The sequence below is a fragment of the Tamandua tetradactyla genome, chromosome 5 (assembly GCF_023851605.1).
Source record: "Tamandua tetradactyla isolate mTamTet1 chromosome 5, mTamTet1.pri, whole genome shotgun sequence".
NCBI lineage: Eukaryota > Metazoa > Chordata > Mammalia > Pilosa > Myrmecophagidae > Tamandua > Tamandua tetradactyla.
Window position 1 is genome coordinate 10,654,040 of NC_135331.1, and position 23,367 is coordinate 10,677,406.

Sequence of the window (23,367 nt, forward strand, 5' to 3'; positions counted from 1 at the left end):
GGCTTCCTGTTTCATGAAGCTCCCCGGGAGGCGTTTTCCTTCTTCATCTCTAAAGCACTGGCTCGTAGACTCTCTGCTTCATGGTGCTGCAGCATTCTTTGCTCTCTCCAAATCTCTCATTCTCCAAAATTTTTCCTCTTTTATAGGATTCCCATAAACTAATCAAGACCCACCCAAACGGTGGAGACACGCCTCCACCTAATCCAGTTTAACAGCCACTCTTGATTAAATCACATCTCCGGGGGGGTGATCTAATTACAGTTTCAGACACACAACACTGAAGAGGGATTAGAAGAAATGGCTGCCTTTATAAAATGGGATTAGGATTAAAACATGGCTTTTCTAGGGTCCATACATCCTTTCAAACCAGCACACCGTCCTTGATCCTTGACAGAAATAAATCATTGTGGCTACAACATCCTGTTGGTTTCCTTCCTAGCATTTATCCTACACTGTCCTCACCCCATTTCTTGATGTATTGATTGCCCATCTTTCCCACCACACCTAACCTCCAGGGGGGCTGTCCTGTTAACCTGTTCACTGCTAACAGCTGTGCAGTGCCAGTGTGGTCACTAAATGTTTGTTCAATCAATCGATATACTTGGATGTAATGAAGAGGGAGAAGAGAGACATTGAGGCTGCCCTGGGATTTCTGGCTTATGAAAGTGAGCTGATGGAAGGTGGTGCTACTAACTGAGCTTGGGAGTTCTTCAAGAGCCCATGTGGATGGGGTGGGACGAGTGGAGCGAATGATTTCTCCTTTGTACGTGTTTGACTCACCTCCACACTAGAATATCTGAAGGTGGTTGAATCTATGGGGCTGGAGCTCTGAAGTAATGCTTGGGGACCATCCAAACAATAACAATGTCTAGCATAGTTAGATGCCTTAGAAACACTTTAGATAACAATAAGAGCTACTATATATATATATTAAGGGCTTACTTTGTACCAAATATCGGTTGCATGCAATGTTACACTCATATCATTTAATATTCAAAATAATCCTCAGATCCATGAAAGAACTGAGGCCCCTAAGGTTTGGATCAGCTGCCTGAGCAATTGATGAATGAGCAGCAAAGCCAGGGCTTGAAACCAGGTGACCTGCTTCCAGTCCCCAAGCTCTTCCCCACTGCACCACTGTTACATGACGAGCACAAAATCAAAGCGAGCTCCTTGCCTTTGATGAGCTTGCAGTTTGCTGGGAGAGCAAAATATAGACTGTCATAATTTACCTTGCCATGCTGGCTCAGATAAACCCATTTTGTTTGAGTTGGCCCTTATTAAAGCTTATCAAATAAGGTAATTATTCTGTTGAGACAATCAGGCAGCGTTGACCTACCCCTCCAGTTTCTGAGGACGAGGCTCCCGTGGTTAATTCATTAACAGGAGTTAAGGATGGCAGACATGCAAAATCCTCTCCAGAGTTCATCATTTATTTTAGAAACATGATTCACAACCCTTCAGGGACTGGAAAACAGGAAACTGAAGGTCACAGTCAAAGCAAAAGAAAATAGTGATATCTAAATCTATTCAAAGGACAGTAGAAGAAGTTGAGTCAGGGGACATGCAGGAATTCCCAGAAGGGTGGATACACTTGATTAAAATATGAGTTGAGAAATGTCCAGGCCACAGAAAGTGAAACCAACTCCAGTGCATTCGAGAGGAGAATTTGAAATCGCTGGGGGGTGGGGGGAGTCACAATTCCTCATCTCTAGGAGGCAGGGTTTTGTGCAGACGATGACTTCGTGCATTCCAAGAAGCCAAAAGAAGCCTCTTTTGAGGGCTGTTGGTGACCTGGAATTGGGTGTGTTTTAATTGCCTCTTCACCCCGTTGTTGAGGCAAGGTTTCCCACCCCAGGGCTATGGGGAGGGCTGGGTACTCACGGACAGATGAGATGGGCAGCAGTGTCTTGGTTACCTAGACTCCCAGCCCATAGGCAGGACCACAGGGGGTGAATCAGCAGGGGCTGGAAGGCAGGCTTTGTAGGGCCAACAGGGTGTGGGGACCCCTGGTTCCTATGGGAGGATGTGGCTGGCTGGTTTGAATAATTCCATGGGCTAGCAGGGGATTGAAATGCGCTGTTCAGAGATAAGTAGGAACTGCACCTGGTCTGTTTAAAAAGGAGGGTGTCTGAGTAGGGGACCTTATACACGGGAGCACTGTCAGGACAGGAACTTGCAGTCAGGCCATTCGAGGCCCTCCTGCTTTCACTAGATGTCAAGGCAGCACATAATATTGGGCCTTAATTTTAGGCCTGACACCCCATTACATTACACTGCTGGGCTCTGTGGAATGCCTTTATCTCTAGATTCCGTGCACCCCTGCCCCTGGCAACAAGCAGTCTTATCCCTGCCAACCTGGACAGGGGATATTCTAAAATTCAAGGCACACCCAAGCTTCTCCCTTTCCTCTCTCGCTGGCGTGTGTATGTGTACATGTGAGACTTCCTAAGAGGAAGAGGAGGAGAGAAAAGAGAATCAGTCCATTTTTCTCCATATTTGGGACAAATATTTTAATGGAGCGAGGTGACAACAAAATGAAAATTAAAACCATATCTATTGCTGCTCCTAGTTCATTCTCCCCACAGATATCAGGGTGAGTTAAAAAAAAATCAAATATGTCAATGGATGAATGGATGAAAAAATTGAAGTATATACATACAATGGAATATTATTCAGCCATAAAAAGGATGAAGAACTGACACATGCTTCACTATGGATAAACCTTGAAGACCATGAAGCTAAGTGAAAGAAGCGAGACAAGAAAAGTCCAGATTGTATGATTCCTTTTATATAAAATACCCAGAATGGGCAAATACATAGAGATAGAAAGTAGATCAATGGTTGCCAGGAGCTGGAGGAGGGGAAAATGGAGATAAAATGCTTAATGTGTGAGAAGTTTTACCTTAGAGCAATGGAAATGTTTTGAAAGCAGACAGAGGTGGTAGTTGCACAATATTGTGAATGTACTAAATGCCATTGTATCGTTCACTTTAAAATGGTTAATTAAAAAGAGAAACAATCAGATAAGATTTTATCCAGCTCCTGCGTACCATTCTTCAATGGCTCTCTATTTCTCTTAGGATAAAGGCAAAACTTCTCATGATCCATAAGGCTTTATGTAGTCTAGCCCCTGGTAGGCTTTTTGTGTCACAGGGCCTTTGCATATGTTTACATCTGCCTAGAATGTTTTCTCCTACTCTTTACCTAATTAATGAATACTTACCCTTCAGATTTCAGCTAAGACTTTCCTTCTCAGGAATGCCTTCTTTGATCTCCCTGAATGGGTCAGATTTCCCTATTACAGACTCTCATGGCACCCTTTACCTTCTTCATCATAGTACTTGCCACAGGTTGCAAGTGTGCATTCATCTGAATTATCTGATTGATGTCCATCTCGTCAAGAGCAGCAGTCTTATCTATCATAGGTCCCCAGCGAGTGCCTCCAGGAATATTTGTTGAATGAATGTGTCAATGAATGAATTGGGGACTTTCTGAGTAAAGGAAGTGAAGGGAAGACTTAAATAAAAATGAATTATACACCATTTTTAATGATCAAAACAGTCAAGTTAAGGCACCTGCATTGCCAAGCTAGAATTGGAAAAGGTTTTTTAAAAAATGGTCCCTTCTAAGAGAGAAATACAAGTCCATGACTAATTCTATGTGAAATCAGGAAGTATTACAGCAAGAAAGCAGGTCCCTTCTGCTCTGACCAAAGAGGAAACAATGAATATTATGCAATTACCATATCAGAAGAATGGCTTTAAGTGCAAGAAAACAGATTCCATAAAATGTGACTCTCATTGGGATGCCTTTGCCGATGACATTATTTTATGCAGTGGACTAAAAATAATACAAATATGGCCATGTATTGTAAGAAGTGCCAGACATTTTGCACACGGTTGAAGTAACACATCATCCTCTCACTGGGAACATCAGTGGAGAAGGTGAGGGAAAACAGTGCGTGGATCCAGTGATAATTTGTCATTTCCAAATTCTGACTCCATCTGGGGCCTCAGTGAGGTGGTAAAAACACGCTAGGAATAAGGCACCAAAGATGAGGTATAAAGACTTAGACACCATCAGAACAGAAACCTTTAGCAGTTACATAGAATTCGTGGAGTAGATCATTTCTATTCCTAAGAAGCCATTTATCATCCAGTTTGCAAAGATATCTGTGAAAACTAGTAAAAATGAAAGTTCAATCTGGGCTAATTGTCTTGATTCCTGAGTTTAAAACCAGATAAAATCCTGGGTCAAAAAAAAGTTTTTGACTGTGATATTTTACATTAATACAGTAGGAAGCTGCTGGTTTAAAAAAAAATGGTAAATCTAAGAGTATGTACAAAAACTCACAGATCTCTCATCAGCTGCTGTACTGAATAGTGTTCTTGAAGCTATTTATTCTTTAACATGGTTGTTTAGAAAAAAATAGCCAACTCTATTGCCAAAGCCATGAAGAAAGAAACACTGCAGGAGGATCCTAAAACCTGTGCTATCAACATTCTTACCATTTGATGTATAGAGATGGTAAAGATTGGGTTTGGGTTGCTTTTTATTTTTAACATGGGCAGGCACCGGGAATCAAACCCGGGCCTCCGGCACAGCAGGTGAGAACTCTGCCTGCTGAGCCACCATGGCCCGCAAAATGGGTTGCTTTTAAAGTCACATCTCGGATGCATCAGTTTTGACTGTCTGCAAAGTACAGGATATTAAAGGCATCAAGGTGGCTTTTTTCAGATTCTTTACAGCAGTAATCGCTTCCTGCCTTCAAACTGTGGTGTCAACTGGACTGTTTTTAGGTAGCTGGAAGTTAGAGCAGATGAATTCCAGGGCAGGTCTGGTGCCGATTTGATCTGCAGCCCTCCTAGAACTGCCAAATAGAAATAAGTCCCTGAGGGGCTCCAGGGAAGGTCCAGACTCCCAGAACCTCAGTAAGATATGGGCTAAGTCTCTGTCCCCATGAATCAGACTTTTTCTCCTTCAGTTATCTGTTGTTGTGTGCCACGAAACAAATCACCTCAAAACTTAGTGGCTAAAATCAAGAACTTGGTTTTGTGGGTTGACTGAGAAGTTCTCACTTAGGGTCTCTCATACAATCGCAGTCATATATTAGCAGGATCTGGAAACATCTGAAGGAGGCTTCTTTCTATCTCTGGTGACAGGGCTTTGATGGTTTGAAGAGCTAGGGCTGGCTGGTCAGGCTCTTCTCCACATGGCCTGTGGGAGGTCTCAGGGTAGTCTGACTTCCTATTTGCTGGGTGGCTTTACCCACAGCAAGAGTATCAAGAAATAGGAAGTGGAAGCTGCCACTGTCTTAAGACTGGTGTCCTGAAGCTAGGACCATGTCACTTCCACTGTCAGATAAAACAGTCAGAGCCTGCCCAGATTCAGGGGAGGAGATACAAACCTCATGCCTCAGGAGACAAGTGTCAAAGAACTGTGGCCATCTTTAGTCTTCTACATTCTCCAAGCAGGACCCAAAGGGTCTATTAGTTAGACATTATCCTAGTCTGGTCTCATAATGTGATGCTTCACATTCATTGAGCTCTTTCTGCATTAATAAGAAAGTTCATGTCCATCGTCTCAATTTGTCCTCACACTGTCTCCGGGAGACAGTACATTGGGTAACAAGGAGACTGAGATACAAAGGTTAGAGGCCTAGTGTGGTAGTTAGGTTCAGGTGTTAACTTGGCCAGGTGAAGATGCCTAGTTTTGTTGTTGTGGACATGAACCAATGGCATGTGAACCTCATCTGTTGCTGATTACATCTGCAGTCAGCTAAGAGGCATGCCTGCTGCAATGACTGATGTTTGATTTAATTGGCTGGTTCTTAAATGAGAGAGCTCAATGTAGCACAGCCCAAGCAGCTCAGCATTCTTCATCTCAGCACTCACAGCTCAGCCCAGGCCTTTGGAGATGCAGAAAGAAATCACCCCAAGGAAAGTTGTTGGAACCCAGAGGCCTGGAGAGAAGGCTAGCAGAGATCACCCTGTGCCTTCCCATGTAAGAAAGAACCTCAGTTGAAAGTTAGCTGCCTTTCCTCTGAAGAGCTAACGAGATAAATCCCCTTTTATTAAAAGTCAATCCATCTCTAGTGTGCTGCATTCCAGCAGCTAGTAAACTAGAACACCTAGGGTCACACAACTTCTTACAAACAGAAGTGAGACTTAAATCTACATTTCTTGAGTCTTAGTCTATGCTGAAGGATTCAGGTTGGTTGATTGGTTGAACCAGGTCACCTGCTCTTGACACATAGAGAGTTATAGGACAAGAACGCATGTCTTCTTTGGCTGAAAAGTTGGCCACAGATCTTTGAAGGTGAAGCTCAAGGTGAAGTTCAATGTGCAAATGACAGTCAGGCTTCCTATGACTGCTGCTCCCCCAGGCCTTCAGTAAGGACTCTTGAAGCCGGCATACTGGCCTTCGCTTCTGGGGAACTCTCTCCGGATCCTCCAGCGGCAGCAGCTGGGCAGGATGGCAAAATCAGCTATGTCCTGGGAGCCAAAGCGCCAGGCAGTGTAGCTCCTGTAGGCACAGTGCCGCAGCCTAGCGTTGGTGGAATCTGAATCCAGGGACAGCAAGGGCTCTTGGTAGAGCAGGAGGAATTGCAGGGCATGTCGAGACAGGACGAGCTTCCTGAACGGATCTGAGGTGGTGATGCAGGCTCCAGGCTTTTTCCGGCAGCACAGCTCTTCCAGGCACCGGTGGCTCTTGGGGAGTTGGGAGGGAAGGCAGTTCCCACAGCGACACCAAGATGGGCTATCCGTGAATCTAGAACTTGCCTCTTCCTTAAGGGGCTGCATTTCCTCTGCTTGTCCAGGAATGGGAGGTAGGTCACGGAGAGGCAGGGGCAGCTTGGACAAGTCTGTGAAGGCCACCGGTGGTCTCTGAAAAAGCCAAGTTTCCAAACCCATCAGCAATGACAACCATTAGCGTCTAAATTCTTTACTTTTATTATTAATTTAGGTAATGACATTTAATGTTGGATTAATCATAATATTATTAAACGTTTTGTATCAGGACTTGCTGATACTTTACAAGCTTTGCCTCATTTAAACCTTCTAATAACTGCATGAGATATGTGTTCTCATCTACATTTTACATATTTGGAAAGTGAATTTCAGAAAAGCCAGGCTTCATTTTAGATATTACCTCTTCAGAGTGGCTTTCTTTCCCTGTGCTGCGCCCCCTCCCCAAGGACATTCTCTTATCACATGTATTACACATTATTTATAATACCACTATCTAAAATGAATTTATTAATTTATGTTGACTTGATTACCCTTTTTCTATGTGAAAGCAGGGACCCTTCCTGTTTTAATTGCTGCTGAATCCCCAGTGTCTATGACCTTACCTAGGACAGCACTCAATGCAGTGGACAGTAAATATTTGCTGAATTATTTCCACTCTCCCTTCTTACCAGACAACCTCTGCTAGCAAACCTGACTGTTATCCTCCAAGAGAAGTTGCCATAATCACAGTCCTTTATGTTTATTCTTTGTGCCTCAAACTTTCATTCACAAGATAAAGGCTTGAGTCAAACATTAAAACTAACTAGTCCTTGTACACGAATGTTCACAGCAGCATTATTCACGATAGGCAAAATGTTGAAAGGACCCAAATGTTCATGAACTGGTGAGTAGATAAATGAAATGTGCTCTAGCGATATATTCAACCATAAAAAAGAATGAAGTACTGATACTTGCTACAATATGAATGAACTTTGAAAACACTATGCTGAGTAAAAGAAGCCAGACATCAAAGACCATGTATTCTATGATTCCAGAATAGGCAAATTCACAGAGGCATAAAGCAGATTAGTGGTTGCCAGAAGCTGGGTGTGTGTGTGTGGGGGGGGGGGGTAGGCTGGGGAGAAGGGGAATTGACTGCCTAATTCCTACAGGGTTTCCTGTTGGAGTGATGAAATGTTCTGGAACCAGACAGTGGTGATGTTTTTAAAACACTGTGAATGTACCATCACTGACTTGTAACTTTAAAATGGTTAAAATGGTAAATTTTATGTGTATTTTACCACAATAGAATCATAACAACAACAGAAGAAATAGTTTACTTTATACCTAAACATGATAAGGATACATTACCAAGATGGAAACATTCTGTCCTCTCTCTCTCAAGAAGAGATATAAAAGTCCTAAATTAAATATTGGTGAATTGAATCCAGCAATAAAAAAAAAAAGAAAAAATTCATTCAAATTGAGTTTAATGCAAGAATGCAAGGTTGGCTAAATATCTGAAAACCAATCAATGCAATTCACCACATAAGAGAAAAAAAAAGGACAAAACTCGTATGGTCATTTCAAAAGAAGCAGAAAGAAACATTACTCTAAAATTGAATATCTCTTCAGTATAAGAATTCTTAGCAAACTAGAAACAGGAGAATTTTTTTTTTAATCTTATAGGGCATTCTTTAAAAGCTTACATCAAATAATATATGAATGGTGAAATATAAAAAGTTTTCTTTTGAGATAAGAAATGAGGTAAAGATGCCCACTATCACCACTTCTATTTAGCATTGTACTAGAGGCCCTAGACAAGATAATAAGGCAAAGAAAAAGAAAGAGAAGAATTAGATAGAAATAGATAATATTGTTATTTTTCTCAGATGATATTATTGTATACAAAGAAAATTCCAAAGAGTCTAAACAGTATTATAATTAATAAGTGACTTTAGCAAGGTTGCTGGAAACAAGATAAATATTAAAAAACCCATTGTGTTTATATGTAGCAAAAACAAAAAGAAAAAGTTAAAAACATTTGTAATAATATAAAAATGGATTTATAGCAATAAATTTAACAAAAGATGTGCAAGACCTTTAAACTGGAAACTACTAAACCTTCTTGAGAGAAACTGAAGAAATCCTAAGTAAATGGAAGACTATACCATGTTCATGGATTGGGAGACTCATATTGTGAAGAATAACTCCTCAAATTGCCAGTGTAATTTGGCCCCAGTAGGGTTTTTAAATGGTGAAATTAATGTGATTCTAGAGTTTATGTAAAAATACAAACAACCGGAAATTTGCCGAGGCAAGCTTTCAGAATAACAGAGCAGTAGGACTTAGATCATGAGATATCAAGTCTTTGTATAAAGTTATAATAATTAAATCAGTTTCTGAACTCTATTCCATTCTCCCAAAAATGGAATAGAATCTAGGAGTATACTCAAATATAAATGGTTATGTGACACTGCAGTGCACTGAGAAGAAGACAGTCTTTTCAATAAAGTGTGCTGATTAACTATGGAAAAAAAGAATCTTGGCCTTTACCTCACTCATATACAAAGAGTCAATTCCAGATAGATGGTTGGTCGGAATTTGAATTGTCAAACTATGAAGCTTCTAGAACAAGCAATGGAGAATATCTTTATGATATTAGAGTCAAAGATTTCTTAAACAGGGAATGAAAAGCACTAACCATAAAGGAAAATTGATAACTAGTCTACAAGAGGTAAGTCAGAGAGTGAGAGAAATATTTGTAACATACAGATCCAACATAGATCTTGTGTCCAGAGCTGAACTTCTGGGGAAGATGGTGGAGTAGGGAAGTGCAGGACCCATTCCTCCTCCCAAAACATCTAGTGGTCAGGCGGAAACTGTTTGAAATAGCTGTTCTGGGGTTCCAGACAGCAGGGGAGCACTGTACAGTATTCAGGGAAGAATGGGAAGAGGCTGAGAAACTGTGGTAAGGAACTCTGACTAACTGGGTCTGTGGCATGCTGGCACTCATCCCCGACTCTCGAGGCAAGCTGCCTCAGGTCCAGATCCTGGCTGGCTGCTGCAGATGGAGAGGGATGTGGAAGCTCACTTCCCCAAGAACATGGCAAGGGGGCAGGCTGGGGGGTGGCTGAGTACTGATCACAGCTTTGGTGAATTTAGGTCACTGTGTCCGAGCTCTGAATTGCTGTTTTAGCCTGCCCTGGATAGGGACATGGGGGTCATTGTTTCAAACCCACCCCAACAGAGGTGAAGGCAGCAGAAGTTTAAAGTTGTGGAGCCACCTTAGGGCTGCAGGGAAAAGCTTGTCAAAGGGTGCCATCTGCTGGGGAGCCCAGGAAAGAGCAGCTTTGTGGAGCCATCAAGAAGGATCATTGGAGTCATTCCTGACCCTTTCCCCAAGGCTCCTTGGAACTGGTCTGTACTCCTTCTTGAGTCCCTGGCCCTGTTTTGGCAGGAAAATACTGATTTGGGAAAAGCCTCTCTTTTCCTAAACTCTGGGAGGACTGATCCTCTTCCCAGAACCCACCTTTAGGCAAAAGCAGATAGAGGCAATAAAAGGAGAGTGAAAAAAACTATAGTGACAAAACAAAATTAACAGAACAGATCAAGATTCATGAAGAAGGAACAGAGGAAAGGAAGCTTTGTCCTGGAGTGAAATAATTGCACAAATAGTGCAATCTTAAAAATTGTGCCACATATCCAGGGCAAGAATAAAATGACAAACCTCTGAAAAAAATTTGATCAGTTAAACTCAGATAATTCTAAAGGTCGAGAATAAGGTGAAACAGTTGTCAAAGAACAGCCTTAACACAAAGCCAATCAATAACAACACTCTGGGCAAGAGAGAGAAACTGGCCTTCAGACATCATAATCACATCCCTAGACTTCAGCAAAAAACTACAAGCCATACTAAGAAAAGGAAGATATGGCCCAATCAAAGGAACAAATGAAAACTTCAGAGGAGATACAGAATTTGGAATAACTAATCAAATATATTCCAACAAATCTCCTACATCAATGGAAGGAAATGATGGAAAATATGGCTAAAGAGAGAAAGGATATAAAGAAGACACTGGGTGAACATAAAGAAGAATTTGAAAGTATGAAAAGAAACATACAGAACTTACGGGAATGAAAGGCACAAAAGAAGAGATTAAATATACCTAGACACATACAGCAGATTGGAGAAGGCAGAAGAAAGAATCAGTGATCTGGAAGACAGGACAATTGAAATCTCACAGAGAGAAGAACTGATAGAAGAAGGGAAAAACTGAGTATGGTCTCAGGGATTTCAATGATAGCATGAAGCACACAGACATACATGTCATGGGTGGCCCAGAAGGAGAAGAGAAGGGAAAAGGGACAGAAAGAATATTTGAGGAAACAATGGCTGAAATTTTCCCAACTCTTATGAAAGATATAAATATAACATGTCCACGTAGTGCAACATATTCCAAACAGGTAAATCCTAATAGACCTACATGTAGAAACATACTAATGAGAGTGTCAAATGCCAAAGATAAAGAGACAATCCTGAAAATAGCAAGAAGGAAAGAAATTAGTACCAATAAAGGAAACTGCAATAAGATTAAATTCCAATTTCTTATCAGAAACCATGGAGGCAAGAAGGCAGTGGTATGATACATTTAAGATATTTAAGGTACTGAAGGAGAAAAACTGTCAGCCAAGAATTCTTTATCTGGCAAAACTGTCCTTCAAAATAGAAGGAGAGTTTAAAATATACATAAGATAAACAGAAACTGACAGAATTCATTGATAGGAGATTTGCCCTGGAAGATACACTGAAGGGAATTCTGCAGGCTGAAGGAAAAGACAGGAGAGAAAGGCTTGAGAGAGTGTAGAAATGAGTAAGGGTAACTAAAAGGGTAAAACGAGAAACAAAGTCCGGAGAAGATGGCGGCTTAGTAAGACATGCGGGTCTTAGTTCCTCCTCCAGAACAGCTACTAAAGAAACAGAAACGGTACAGAACAGCTCCTGGAGCCACAACAGAGAACAGAAAGACAGCGTACCCCATTCTAGAATGGCTGAACTGGCTGGGAGAATCCGCTGCGGTGAGATCCCTGACGGGCCCGCGCTTCCCCGGGCCATGGCAGCTGGCGGCCAGAGCCCCTCCCTCCCTCCTTCCTGGGCCAACTGGGAGATTTGGACAGGCGGTCCCCTCAAGCCGCGGCGGCCGGCGACTGGGGTCCCTTCCACACACGTGGCTTCCCGGTCAGGCTGGGAACTTTGGATTGGCACTCCCCCAAGCCGCGGCAGCCGGTGCCCCCCGCCACGCTTGGCTTCCCGGGCTGGCTGGGAGATTTGAATCGGAACTCCCCCAAGCTGCTTCGGCTGGTGACCCTTCCCCACAGCGAGAGTCTTCCAAAGTTAAAGGAGCCACAGCATCTTTTACTGGTGGGAACCGCAGACAGACGAGCGCCACATACTGGGCAGGATAAGAAAAACAGCCCAGAGATTTCACAGGAAAATCTTTCAACCTGCTGGGCCCCACACCCAGGGAAATCTGATTAAATGCCCAGACGCCAGCAAAAAATAACGGATCACGCCAGGAAAATTGAAGATATAGCCCAGTTAGAGGAAAAACCAATAGTTCAAATGAGATACAGGAGCTGAGACAACTAATGCTGAATATACAAACAGAAATGGAAAACCACTTCAAAAACCAAATCAGTAAATTGAGGGAGGCCATGAAGAAGACATGGGCTGAACAAAAAGAAGAAATAGAAAGTCTGAAAAAACAAATCACAGAATTTATGGGATTGAAGGACAAAGTAGAAAAGATGGAAAAAACAATGGATACCTACAATGGCAGATTTAAAGAGACAGAAGGTACAATTAGTGAACTGGAGGATGGAACATCTGAATTCCAAAAAGAAACAGAAAATATCAGGAAAAGAATGGAAAAATTTGAACAGGGTATCAGGGAACTCAAGGACAATATGAAGCGCACAAATATACGTGTTGTGGGTGTCCCAGAAGGAGAAGAGAAGGGAAAAGGAGGAGAAAAAATAATGGAAGAAATTATCACTGAAAATTTCCCAACTCTTATGAAAGACCTAAAATTACAGATCCAAGAAGTGCAGCGCACCCCAAAGAGATTAGACCCAAATAGGCGTTCTACAAGACACTTACTAGTTAGAATGTCAGAGGTCAAAGAGAAAGAGAGGATCTTGAAAGCAGCAAGAGAAAAACAATCCATCACATACAAGGGAAACCCAATAAGACTATGTGTAGATTTCTCAGCAGAAACCATGGAAGCTAGAAGACAGTGGGATGATATATTTAAATTACTAAAAGAGAAAAACTGCCAACCAAGACTCCTATATCCAGCAAAATTATCCTTCAAAAATGAGGGAGAAATTAAAACATTCTCAGACAAAAAGTCACTGAGAGAATTTGTGACCAAGAGACCAGCTCTGCAAGAAATACTAAAGGGAGCACTAGAGTCAGATACGAAAAGACAGAAGAGAGAGGTATGGAGAAGAGTGTAGAAAGAAGGAAAGTCAGATATGATATAGATAATACAAAAGGCAAAATGGCAGAGGAAAGTATTACCCAAACAGTAATAACACTAAATGTTAATGGACTGAATTCTCCAATCAAAAGACATAGATTGGCAGAATGGATGAAAAAACAGGATCCTTCTATATGCTGTCTACAGGAAACACATCTTAGACCCAAAGATAAACATAGGTTGAAAGTGAAAGGTTGGGAAAAGATATTTCATGCAAATAACAACCAGAAAAGAGCAGGAGTGGCTACACTAATATCCAACAAATTAGACTTCAAATGTAAAGCAGTTAAAAGAGACAAAGAAGGACATTATATACTAATAAAAGGAACAATTAAACAAGAAGACATAACAATCATAAATATTTATGCACCAAACCAGAATGCCCCAAAATACGTGAGGAATACACTGCAAACACTGAAAAGGGAAATAGACTCATATACCATTACAGTTGGAGACTTCAATTCCCCACTCCCATCAATGGACAGAACATCTAGACAGAGGATCAATAAAGAAATAGAGAATCTGAATATTACTATAAATGAGCTAGACTTAACAGACATTTATAGGACATTACATCCCACAACAGCAGGATACACCTTTTTCTCAAGTGCTCATGGATCATTCTCAAAGATAGACCATATGCTGGGTCACAAAGCAAGTCTTAACAAATTTAAAAAGATTGAAATCATACACAACACTTTCTCGGATCATAAAGGAATGAAGTTGGAAATCAATAATAGGCGGAGTGCCAAAAAATTCACAAATACGTGGAGGCTCAACAACACACTCTTAAACAACGAGTGGGTCAAAGAAGAAATTGCAAGAGAAATTAGCAAATACCTCGAGGCAAATGAAAATGAAAACACAACATATCAAAACTTATGGGATGCAGCAAAGGCAGTGCTAAGAGGGAAATTTATTGCCCTAAATGCCTATATCAGAAAAGAAGAAAAGGCAAAAATTCAGGAATTAACTGTCCACTTGGAAGAACTGGAGAAAGAACAGCAAACTAATCCCAAAGCAAGCAAAAGGAAAGAAATAACAAAGATTAGAGCAGAAATAAATGAAATTGAAAACATGAAAACAACAGAGAAAATCAATAAGGCCAGAAGTTGGTTCTATGAAAATATCAATAAGATTGATGGGCCCTTAGCAAGATTGACAAAAAGAAGAAGAGAGAGGATGCAAATAAATAAGATCAGAAATGGAAGAGGAGACGTAACTACTGACCTCACAGAAATAAAGGAGGTAATAACAGGATACTATGAACAACTTTACGCTAATAAATACAACAATTTAGAGGAAATGGACGGGTTCCTGGAAAGACATGAACAACCAACTTTGACTCAAGAAGACATAGATGACCTCAAAAACCAATCACAAATAAAGAAATTGAATTAGTCATTCAAAAGCTTCCTAAAAAGAAAAGTCCGACGGCTTCACATGTGAATTCTATCAAACATTCCAGAAAGAATTAGTACCAACTCTCCTCAAACTCTTCAAAAAAATCGACGTGGAGGGAACGCTACGTAATTCATTCTATGAAGCTAACATCACCGTCATACCAAAACCAGGCAAAGATATTACAAAAAAAGAAAACTATAGACCAATCTCTCTAATGAATATAGATGAAAAATCCTCAATAAAATTCTAGCAAATCGTATCCAACAACACATTAAAAGAATTATACATCATCACCAAGTAGGATTCATCCCAGGTATGCAAGGATGGTTCAACATAAGAAAATCAATTAATGTAATACACCATATCAACAAATCAAAGCAGAAAAATCACATGATCATCTCAATTGATGCAGAGAAGGCATTTGACAAGATTCAACATCCTTTCCTGTTGAAAACACTTCCAAAGAATGGAATACAAGGGAACTTCCTTAAAATGATAGAGGGAATATATGAAAAACCCACAGCTAATATCATCCTCAATGGGGAAAAATTGAAAACTTTCCCCCTAAGATCAGGAATAAGACAAGGATGTTCACTATCACCACTATTATTCAACATCGTGTTGGAGGTTCTAGCCAGAGCAATTAGACAAGAAAGAGAAATACAAGGCATCAAAATAGGAAAGGAAGAAGTAAAACTATCACTGTTTGCAGACGATATGATACTATACGTCGAAAACCCGGAAAAATCCACAACAAAACTACTAGAGCTAATAAATGAGTACAGCAAAGTAGCAGGTTACAAGATCAACATTCAAAAATCTGTAGCATTTCTATACACTAGCAATGAACAAGTGGAGGGGGAAATCAAGAAACGAATCCCATTTACAATTGCAACTAAAAGAATAAAATACCTAGGAATAAATTTAACTAAAGAGACAAAAAACCTATATAAAGAAAACTACAAAAAACTGCTAAAAGAAATCACAGAAGACCTAAATAGATGGAAGGGCATACTGTGTTCATGGATTGGAAGACTAAATATAGTTAAGATGTCAACCCTACCTAAATTGATTTACAGATTCAATGCAATACCAGTCAAAACCCCAACAACTTATTTTTCAGAAATAGAAAAACCAATAAGCAAATTTATCTGGAAGGGCAGGGTGCCCCGAATTGCTAAAAACAGCTTGAGGAAAAAAACGAAGCGGGAGGTCTCGCGCTGCCGGACTTTAAGGCATATTATGAAGCCACAGTGGTCAAAACAGCATGGTATTGGCATAAAGATAGATATATCGACCAATGGAATCGAATAGAGTGCTCAGATATAGACCCTCTCATCTATGGACATTTGATCTTTGATAAGGCAGTCAAGCCAACTCACCTGGGACAGAAGAGTCTCTTCAATAAATGGTGCCTAGAGAACTGGATATCCATATGCAAAAGAATGAAAGAAGACCCATATCTCACATCCTACACAAAAGTTAACTCAAAATGGATCAAAGATCTAAAAATTAGGTCTAAAACCATAAAACAGTTAGAGGAAAATGTAGGGAGACATCTTATGAATCTTACAATTGGAGGCAGTTTTATGGACCTTAAACCTAAAGCAAGAGCACTGAAGAAGGAAATAAATAAATGGGAACTCCTCAAAATTAAACACTTTTGTGCATCAGAGAACTTCATCAAGAAAGTAGAAAGACAGCCTACACAATGGGAATCAATATTTGGAAACGACATATCAGATAAAGGTCTAGTATCCAGAATTTATAATGAGATTGTTCAACTCAACAACAAAAAGACAGCCAACCCAATTACAAAATGGGAAAAAGATTTGAATAGACACCTCTCAGAGGAGGAAATACAGATGGCCAAAAGGCACATGAAGAGATGCTCAATGTCCCTGGCCATTAGAGAAATGCAAATCAAAACCACAATGAGATATCATCTCACACCCACCAGAATGGCCATTATCAACAAAACAGAAAATGACAAGTGCTGGAGAGGATGCGGAGAAAGAGGCACACTTATCCACTGTTGGTGGGAATGTCAAATGGTGCAACCACTGTGGAAGGCAGTTTGGCGGTCCGTCAAAAAGCTGAATATAGAATTGCCATACGACCCAGCAATACCATTGCTGGGAATCTACTCAAAGCAATTAAGGGCAAAAACTCAAATGGACATTTGCACACCAATGTTTATAGCAGCGTTATTTACAATTGCAAAGAGATGGAAACAGCCAAAATGTCCATCAACAGACGAGTGGCTAAACAAACTGTGGTATATACATACGATGGAATATTATGCAGCTTTAAGGCAGGATAAACTTATGAAGCATGTAATAACATGGATGGACCTAGAGAACATTATGCTGAGTGAGTCTACCCAAAAACTAAAAGACAAATACTGTATGGTCCCAATGATGTGAATCCACACTCGAGAATAAACTTGGAATATGTCACTGGTAACAGAGTTCAGCAGGAGTTAGAAACAGGGTAAGATAATGGGTAATTGGAGCTGATGGGATACAGACTGTGCAATAGGACTAGATACAAAAACTCAAAAATGGACAGCACAATAATACCTAATTGTAAAGTAATCATGTTAAAATACTGAATGAAGCTGCATCCAACTATAGGTTTTGTTTTGTTTTGTTCTTACTATTATTACTTTTCTTTTTTTTCTCTATATTAACATTCTATATCTTTTTCGGTTATATTGCTAGTTCTTCTAAACCGATGCAAATGTACTAAGAAACGATGATCATGCATCTATGTGATGATGTTAAGAATTACTGATTGCATATGTAGAATGCTATGATTTCTAAAAAAAAAAAAAAAGTGGACAGCACAATACTACCTAATTGTAATGTAATTATGTTAAAACACTGAATGAAGCTGCATCTGAGCTATAGTTGTTTTTTTCTTATATATTTTTGTATTTTTTATTTTTATTTTTATTTCTTCTCTATATTATCATTTTATTTCTTTTTCTGTTGTCTTGCTATTTCTTTTTCTAAATCGATGCATATGTACTAAGAAATGATGATCATACAGTTATGTGATGATATTAAGAATTACTGATTGCATATGTAGATTGGAATGATTTCTAAATGTTGTGTTAGTTAATTTTTTTTAATTAATTAAAAAAAAATGAAATAAAAAAGAACACCCAAAACATCCCACAAAAAAAAAAAAAAGAGAAAGAGAGGATCTTGAAAGAAGCAAGAGAAAAACAATCCATCACATACAATGGAAACCCAAAAGAATATGTGTAGATTTCTCAGCAGAAACCATGGAAGCTAGAAGACAGTGGGATGATATATTTAAATTACTAAAAGAGAAAAACTGCCAACCAAAACATCTATATCCAGCAAAATTGTCCTTCAAAAATGAGGGAGAAATTAAAACATTTTCAGACAAAAAGTCACTGAGAGAATTTGTGACCAAGAGACCAGCTCTGCAAGAAATACTAAAGGGAGCACTAGAGTTAGATACAAAAAGACAGAAGAGAGAGATATGGAGAAGAGTGTAGAAAGAAGGAAAATCAGATATGATATATATAATACAAAAGGCAAAATGGTAGAGGAAAGTATTACCCAAACAGTAATAACACTAAATGTTAATGGACTGAATTCCCCAATCAAAAGACATAGACTGGCAGAATGGATTAAAAAACAGGATCCTTCCATATGCTGTCTACAGGAAACACATCTTAGACCCAAAGATAAACATAGGTTAAAGTGAAAGGTTGGGAAAAGATATTTCATGCAAATAACAACCAGAAAAGAGCAGGAGTACCTATACTAATATCCAACAAATTAGACTTCAAATGTAAAACAGTTAAAAGAGACAAAGAAGGACACTATCTACTAATAAAAGGAACAATTAAACAAGAAGACATAACAATCATAAATATTTATGCAACGAACCAGAATGCCCAAAATACGTGAGGAATACACTGCAGTCACTGAAAAGGGAAGTAGACACATATACCATAATAGTTGGAGACTTCAATTCACCACTCTCATCAATGGACAGAACATCTAGACAGAGGATCAATAAAGAAATAGAGAATTTGAATATTACAATAAATGAGCTAGACTTGACAGACATTTATAGGACATTACATCCCACAACAGCAGGATACACCTTTTTCTCAAGTGCTCATGGATCATTCTCAGAGATAGACCATATGCTGGGTCACAAAGCAAGTCTTAACAAATTTAAAAAGATTGAAATCATACACAACACTTTCTCGGATCATAAAGGCATGAAGTTGGAAATCAATAATAGGTGGAGTGCCAGAAAATTCACAAATACGTGGAGGCTTAACAGCATACTCTTAAACAACAAGTGGGTCAAGGAGGAAATTGCAAGAGAAATTAGTAAATAGCTCAAGGCGAATGAAAACGAAAACACAACATATCAAAACCTATGGGACGCAGCAAAGGCAGTGTTAAGAGGGAAATTTATTGCCCTAAATGCATATATCAGAAAAGAAGAAAAGGCAAAAATGCAGGAATTAACTGTCCACTTGGAAAAACTGGAGAAAGAACAGCAAACTAACCCCAAAGCAAGCAAAAGGAAAGAAATAACAAAGATTAGAGCAGAAATAAATGAAATTGAAAACATGAAAACAATAGAGAAAATCAATAAGGCCAGAAGTTGGTTCTATGAAAATATCAATAAGATTGATGGGCCCTTAGCAAGATTGACAAAAAGAAGAAGAGAGAGGATGCAAATAAATAAGATCAGAAATGGAAGAGGAGACATAACTACTGACCTCACAGAAATAAAGGAGGTAATAACAGGATACTATGAACAACTTTACGCTAATAAATACAACAATTTAGAGGAAATGGACGGGTTCCTGGAAAGACATGAACAACCAACTTTGACTCAAGAAGACATAGATGACCTCAAAAACCAATCACAAGTAAAGAAATTGAATTAGTCATTCAAAAGCTTCCTAAAAAGAAAAGTCCGATGGCTTCACATGTGAATTCTATCAAACATTCCAGAAAGAATTAGTACCAACTCTCCTCAAACTCTTCAAAAAAATCGACGTGGAGGGAACGCTACGTAATTCATTCTATGAAGCTAACATCACCGTCATACCAAAACCAGGCAAAGATATTACAAAAAAAGAAAACTATAGACCAATCTCTCTAATGAATATAGATGCAAAAGTCATCAACAAAATCCTAGCAAATCGAATCCAACAACACATTAAAAGAATTATACATCATCACCAAGTAGGATTCATCCCAGGTATGCAAGGATGGTTCAACATAAGAAAATCAATTAATGTAATACACCATATCAACAAATCAAAGCAGAAAAATCACATGATCATCTCAATTGATGCAGAGAAGGCATTTGACAAGATTCAACATCCTTTCCTGTTGAAAACACTTCCAAAGAATGGAATACAAGGGAACTTCCTTAAAATGATAGAGGGAATATATGAAAAACCCACAGCTAATATCATCCTCAATGGGGAAAAATTGAAAACTTTCCCCCTAAGATCAGGAACAAGACAAGGATGTCCATTATCACCACTATTATTCAACATCGTGTTGGAGGTTCTAGCCAGAGCAATTAGACAAGAAAAAGAAATACAAGGCATCAAAATTGGAAAGGAAGAAGTAAAACTATCACTGTTTTCAGATGATATGACATTATACATCAAAAACCCAGAAAAATCCACAACAAAACTACTAGAGCTAATAAATGAGTACAGCAAAGTAGCAGGTTACAAGATCAACATTCAAAAATCTGTAGCATTTCTATACACTAGCAATGAACAAGCTGAGGGGAAAATCAAGAAACGAATCCCATTTACAATTGCAACTAAAAGAATAAAATACCTAGGAATAAATTTAACTAAAGAGACAAAAAACCTATACAAATAAAACTACAAAAAACTGTTAAAAGAAATCACAGAAGACCTAAATAGATGGAAGGGCATACCGTGTTCATGGATTGGAAGACTAAATATAGTTAAGATCTCAATCCTACCTAAATTGATTTACAGATTCAATGCAATACCAATCAAAATCCCAACAACTTATTTTTCAGAAATAGAAAAACCAATAAGCAAATTTATCTGGAAGGGCAAGGTGCCCCGAATTGCTAAAAGTATCTTGAGGAAAAAAAACGAAGCTGGAGGTCTCGCGCTGCCGGACTTTAAGGCATATTATGAAGCCACAGTGGTCAAAACAGCATGGTATTGGCATAAAGATAGATATATCGACCAATGGAATTGAATAGAGTGCTCAGATATAGACCCTCTCATCTATGGACATTTGTTCTTTGATAAGGCAGTCAAGCCCACTCACCTGGGACAGAACAGTCTCTTCAATAAATGGTGCCTAGAGGTTCTGGGTCAAGATGGCGGCTTAACAACATGCGCGTTTTAGTTCGTCCTCCAGAACAACTGCTAAATAACCAGAAACAGTACAGAACAGCTCCTGGGGCCACGTCAGTGACCAGACACACAGCATACCCCAGTCTGGACCAACTGTACCGGCTGCGAGCACCTCCCAAAACCGTGAGTTCCCAAAGCTGCGGCAGCCAGCGCCTCTCCCCCACAGGCCACTTCCCAGAGGGGAAAGGAAAGGACTTTAACAGCAACAGTGACTGGGCACAATCAAACGCCAATTGTGGAACTAATTAACAAATTCTGACTACTAAAAATAGGCCCACAGCTTAGGTGAACCCGATCAAAGCGGAGGTTGCTCATTTTGCCCCGGCAGCAAGGGGGCAGGACTGACAGAAAAAGGGGGGAAAAAAAGAAGGAAACAGGTTTTTGTGGCTGTGTATCTACAAAGGCTTGACTGCCTCTGGATACAGCGGCAGGACTTTTCAGGCTGCAACTGCCCCAGGCATAGGCAGAAGTGAGCTCTTTTGGGGGCTTGTCTGGAGCCTATGCCTTCCCCAGGGGAGGGGTGAAGGCCCACCCAGGTGGAATCCCTCCATCAGCGAATTCAGACACCAGTGCTTGGTAATTTGAAACCATTAAAACCAGCCTACAAGCTCTCCTCTGTCTCCAACAACCCCCCAGCCAAAGTTAAAGGTACCACATCATCTTATGCTGGTGGGACCTGCAGTCAGACAAGTGCCACATACTGGGCAGGATAAGAAAAACAGAGTCCAGAGACTTCACAGGAAAGTCTTTCAACCTGCTGGGTCTCACCATCAGGGAAAACCAACGCAGGTGACTCTTTCCTCCTGATAGGAGGCCAGTTTGGTCTGGGAAAATCTGGGTGGGGTCTATAATATCTAAGCAGACCCTCCTAAGTGTGTGGGGAGGAAAGGTACCACACAAGCAGGGCAAGAAACAAGAAAGCAAGAACTGAAAAATTCTCCTCTGTTAAACAAAACTTAAGCTAAAGGTTCAGATAAAGCTGAACAGAATGTCAAAGAACAGATAGACAGCAAATTCATCCAGCAAGAAAACCCTAGATAAAAGAAGTGAAAACAATCTCCAGAATAAACTAATTAAGGTAATTAAATGCCTAGACGCCAGCAAAAAATAACAAATCACAGTAAGGAAATTGAATATATGGCCCAGTCAAAGGAACAAACCAACAATTCAAATGACATACAGGAGCTGAAACAACTAATTCAGAATATACGAACAGACACGGAAAACCTCATCAAAAACCAAATCAATGAATTGACGGAGGATATAAAAAAGGCAAGGAAGGAACAAAAAGAAGAAACTGAAAGTCTGAAAAAACAAATCACAGAACTTATGGGAATGAAGGACACAGTAGAAGAAATGAAAAAAACAATGGAAGCCTACAATGGTAGATTTCGATAGGCAGAACATAGGATTAATGAACCGGAGAACAGAACATCTGAAATCCAACAAGAAACAGAAACTATAGGAAAAAAAAATGGAAAAATATGAGCAGGGACTCAGGGATTGAAAGACAATATGAAGCGCATGAATATACGTGTTGTGGGTGTCCCAGAAGGAGAGGAGAATGGAAAGGGAGGAGAAAGACTAATGGAGGAAATTATCACTGAAAATTTCCCAACTCTTATGAAAGACTTAAGATTGCAGATCCAAGAGGTGCAGCGTACCCCAAAGAGAACAGATACAAATAGACATACTCCAAGACATTTACTAATCACAATGTCAGAGGTCAAAGAGAAAGAGAGGATCTTGAAAGCAGTAAGAGAAAACCAATCCATCACATACAAGGGAAGCCCAATAAGACTATGCGCAGATCTCTCAGCAGAAACCATGGAGGCGAGAAGACAGTGGGATAATATATTTAAATTATTAAAAGAGAAAAACTGCCAACCAAGAATTCTATGTCCAGCAAAATTGTCCTTCAAAAATGAGGGAGAAATGAAAACATTTTCAGACAAAAAATCACTGAGAGAATTTGTGACCAAGAGACCAGCTCTGCAAGAAATACTAAAGGGAATACTAGAGACAGATACGAAGACAGAAGAGAGAGGTGTGGAGAAGAGTGTAGAAAGGGAGACTATGAGTAAAGGTAAAAGGAAGGAAAATTAGATATGACATATAAAATCCAGAAGGCAAAATAGTAGAAGAAAGTACTACCCATACAGTAATAACACTGAATGTTAATGGATTAAACTCTCCAATCAAAAGACATAGTCTGGCAGAATGGTTTAAAAAACGGGACGCATGTATATGCTGCCTC

The 23,367-nt window shown here is 39.7% G+C and overlaps 2 protein-coding genes across 7 annotated transcripts in view; one reads left to right on the top strand and one right to left on the bottom strand.

Annotated features, from left to right (window-relative positions):
* IFT81 (intraflagellar transport 81) overlaps window positions 1-23,367 on the top strand; it is a 282,552-nt gene that overhangs the window by 37,229 nt on the left and 221,956 nt on the right. The gene's annotated exons all lie outside the window — the stretch shown is intronic.
* Window positions 1,132-23,367, bottom strand: part of P2RX7 (purinergic receptor P2X 7) — a 78,802-nt gene continuing 56,566 nt past the window's right edge. For 3 of the 5 annotated variants that reach the window (XM_077159809.1, XM_077159807.1, XM_077159808.1), the window contains exon 13: window positions 1,132-6,890. In XM_077159809.1, the coding sequence (XP_077015924.1) occupies window positions 6,393-6,890 (498 nt within the window). In that variant the 3' untranslated portion in view covers window positions 1,132-6,392. The remainder of the gene's footprint in view (window positions 6,891-23,367) is intronic. The other 2 variants (XR_013175557.1, XM_077159806.1) reach the window with 2 other exon arrangements.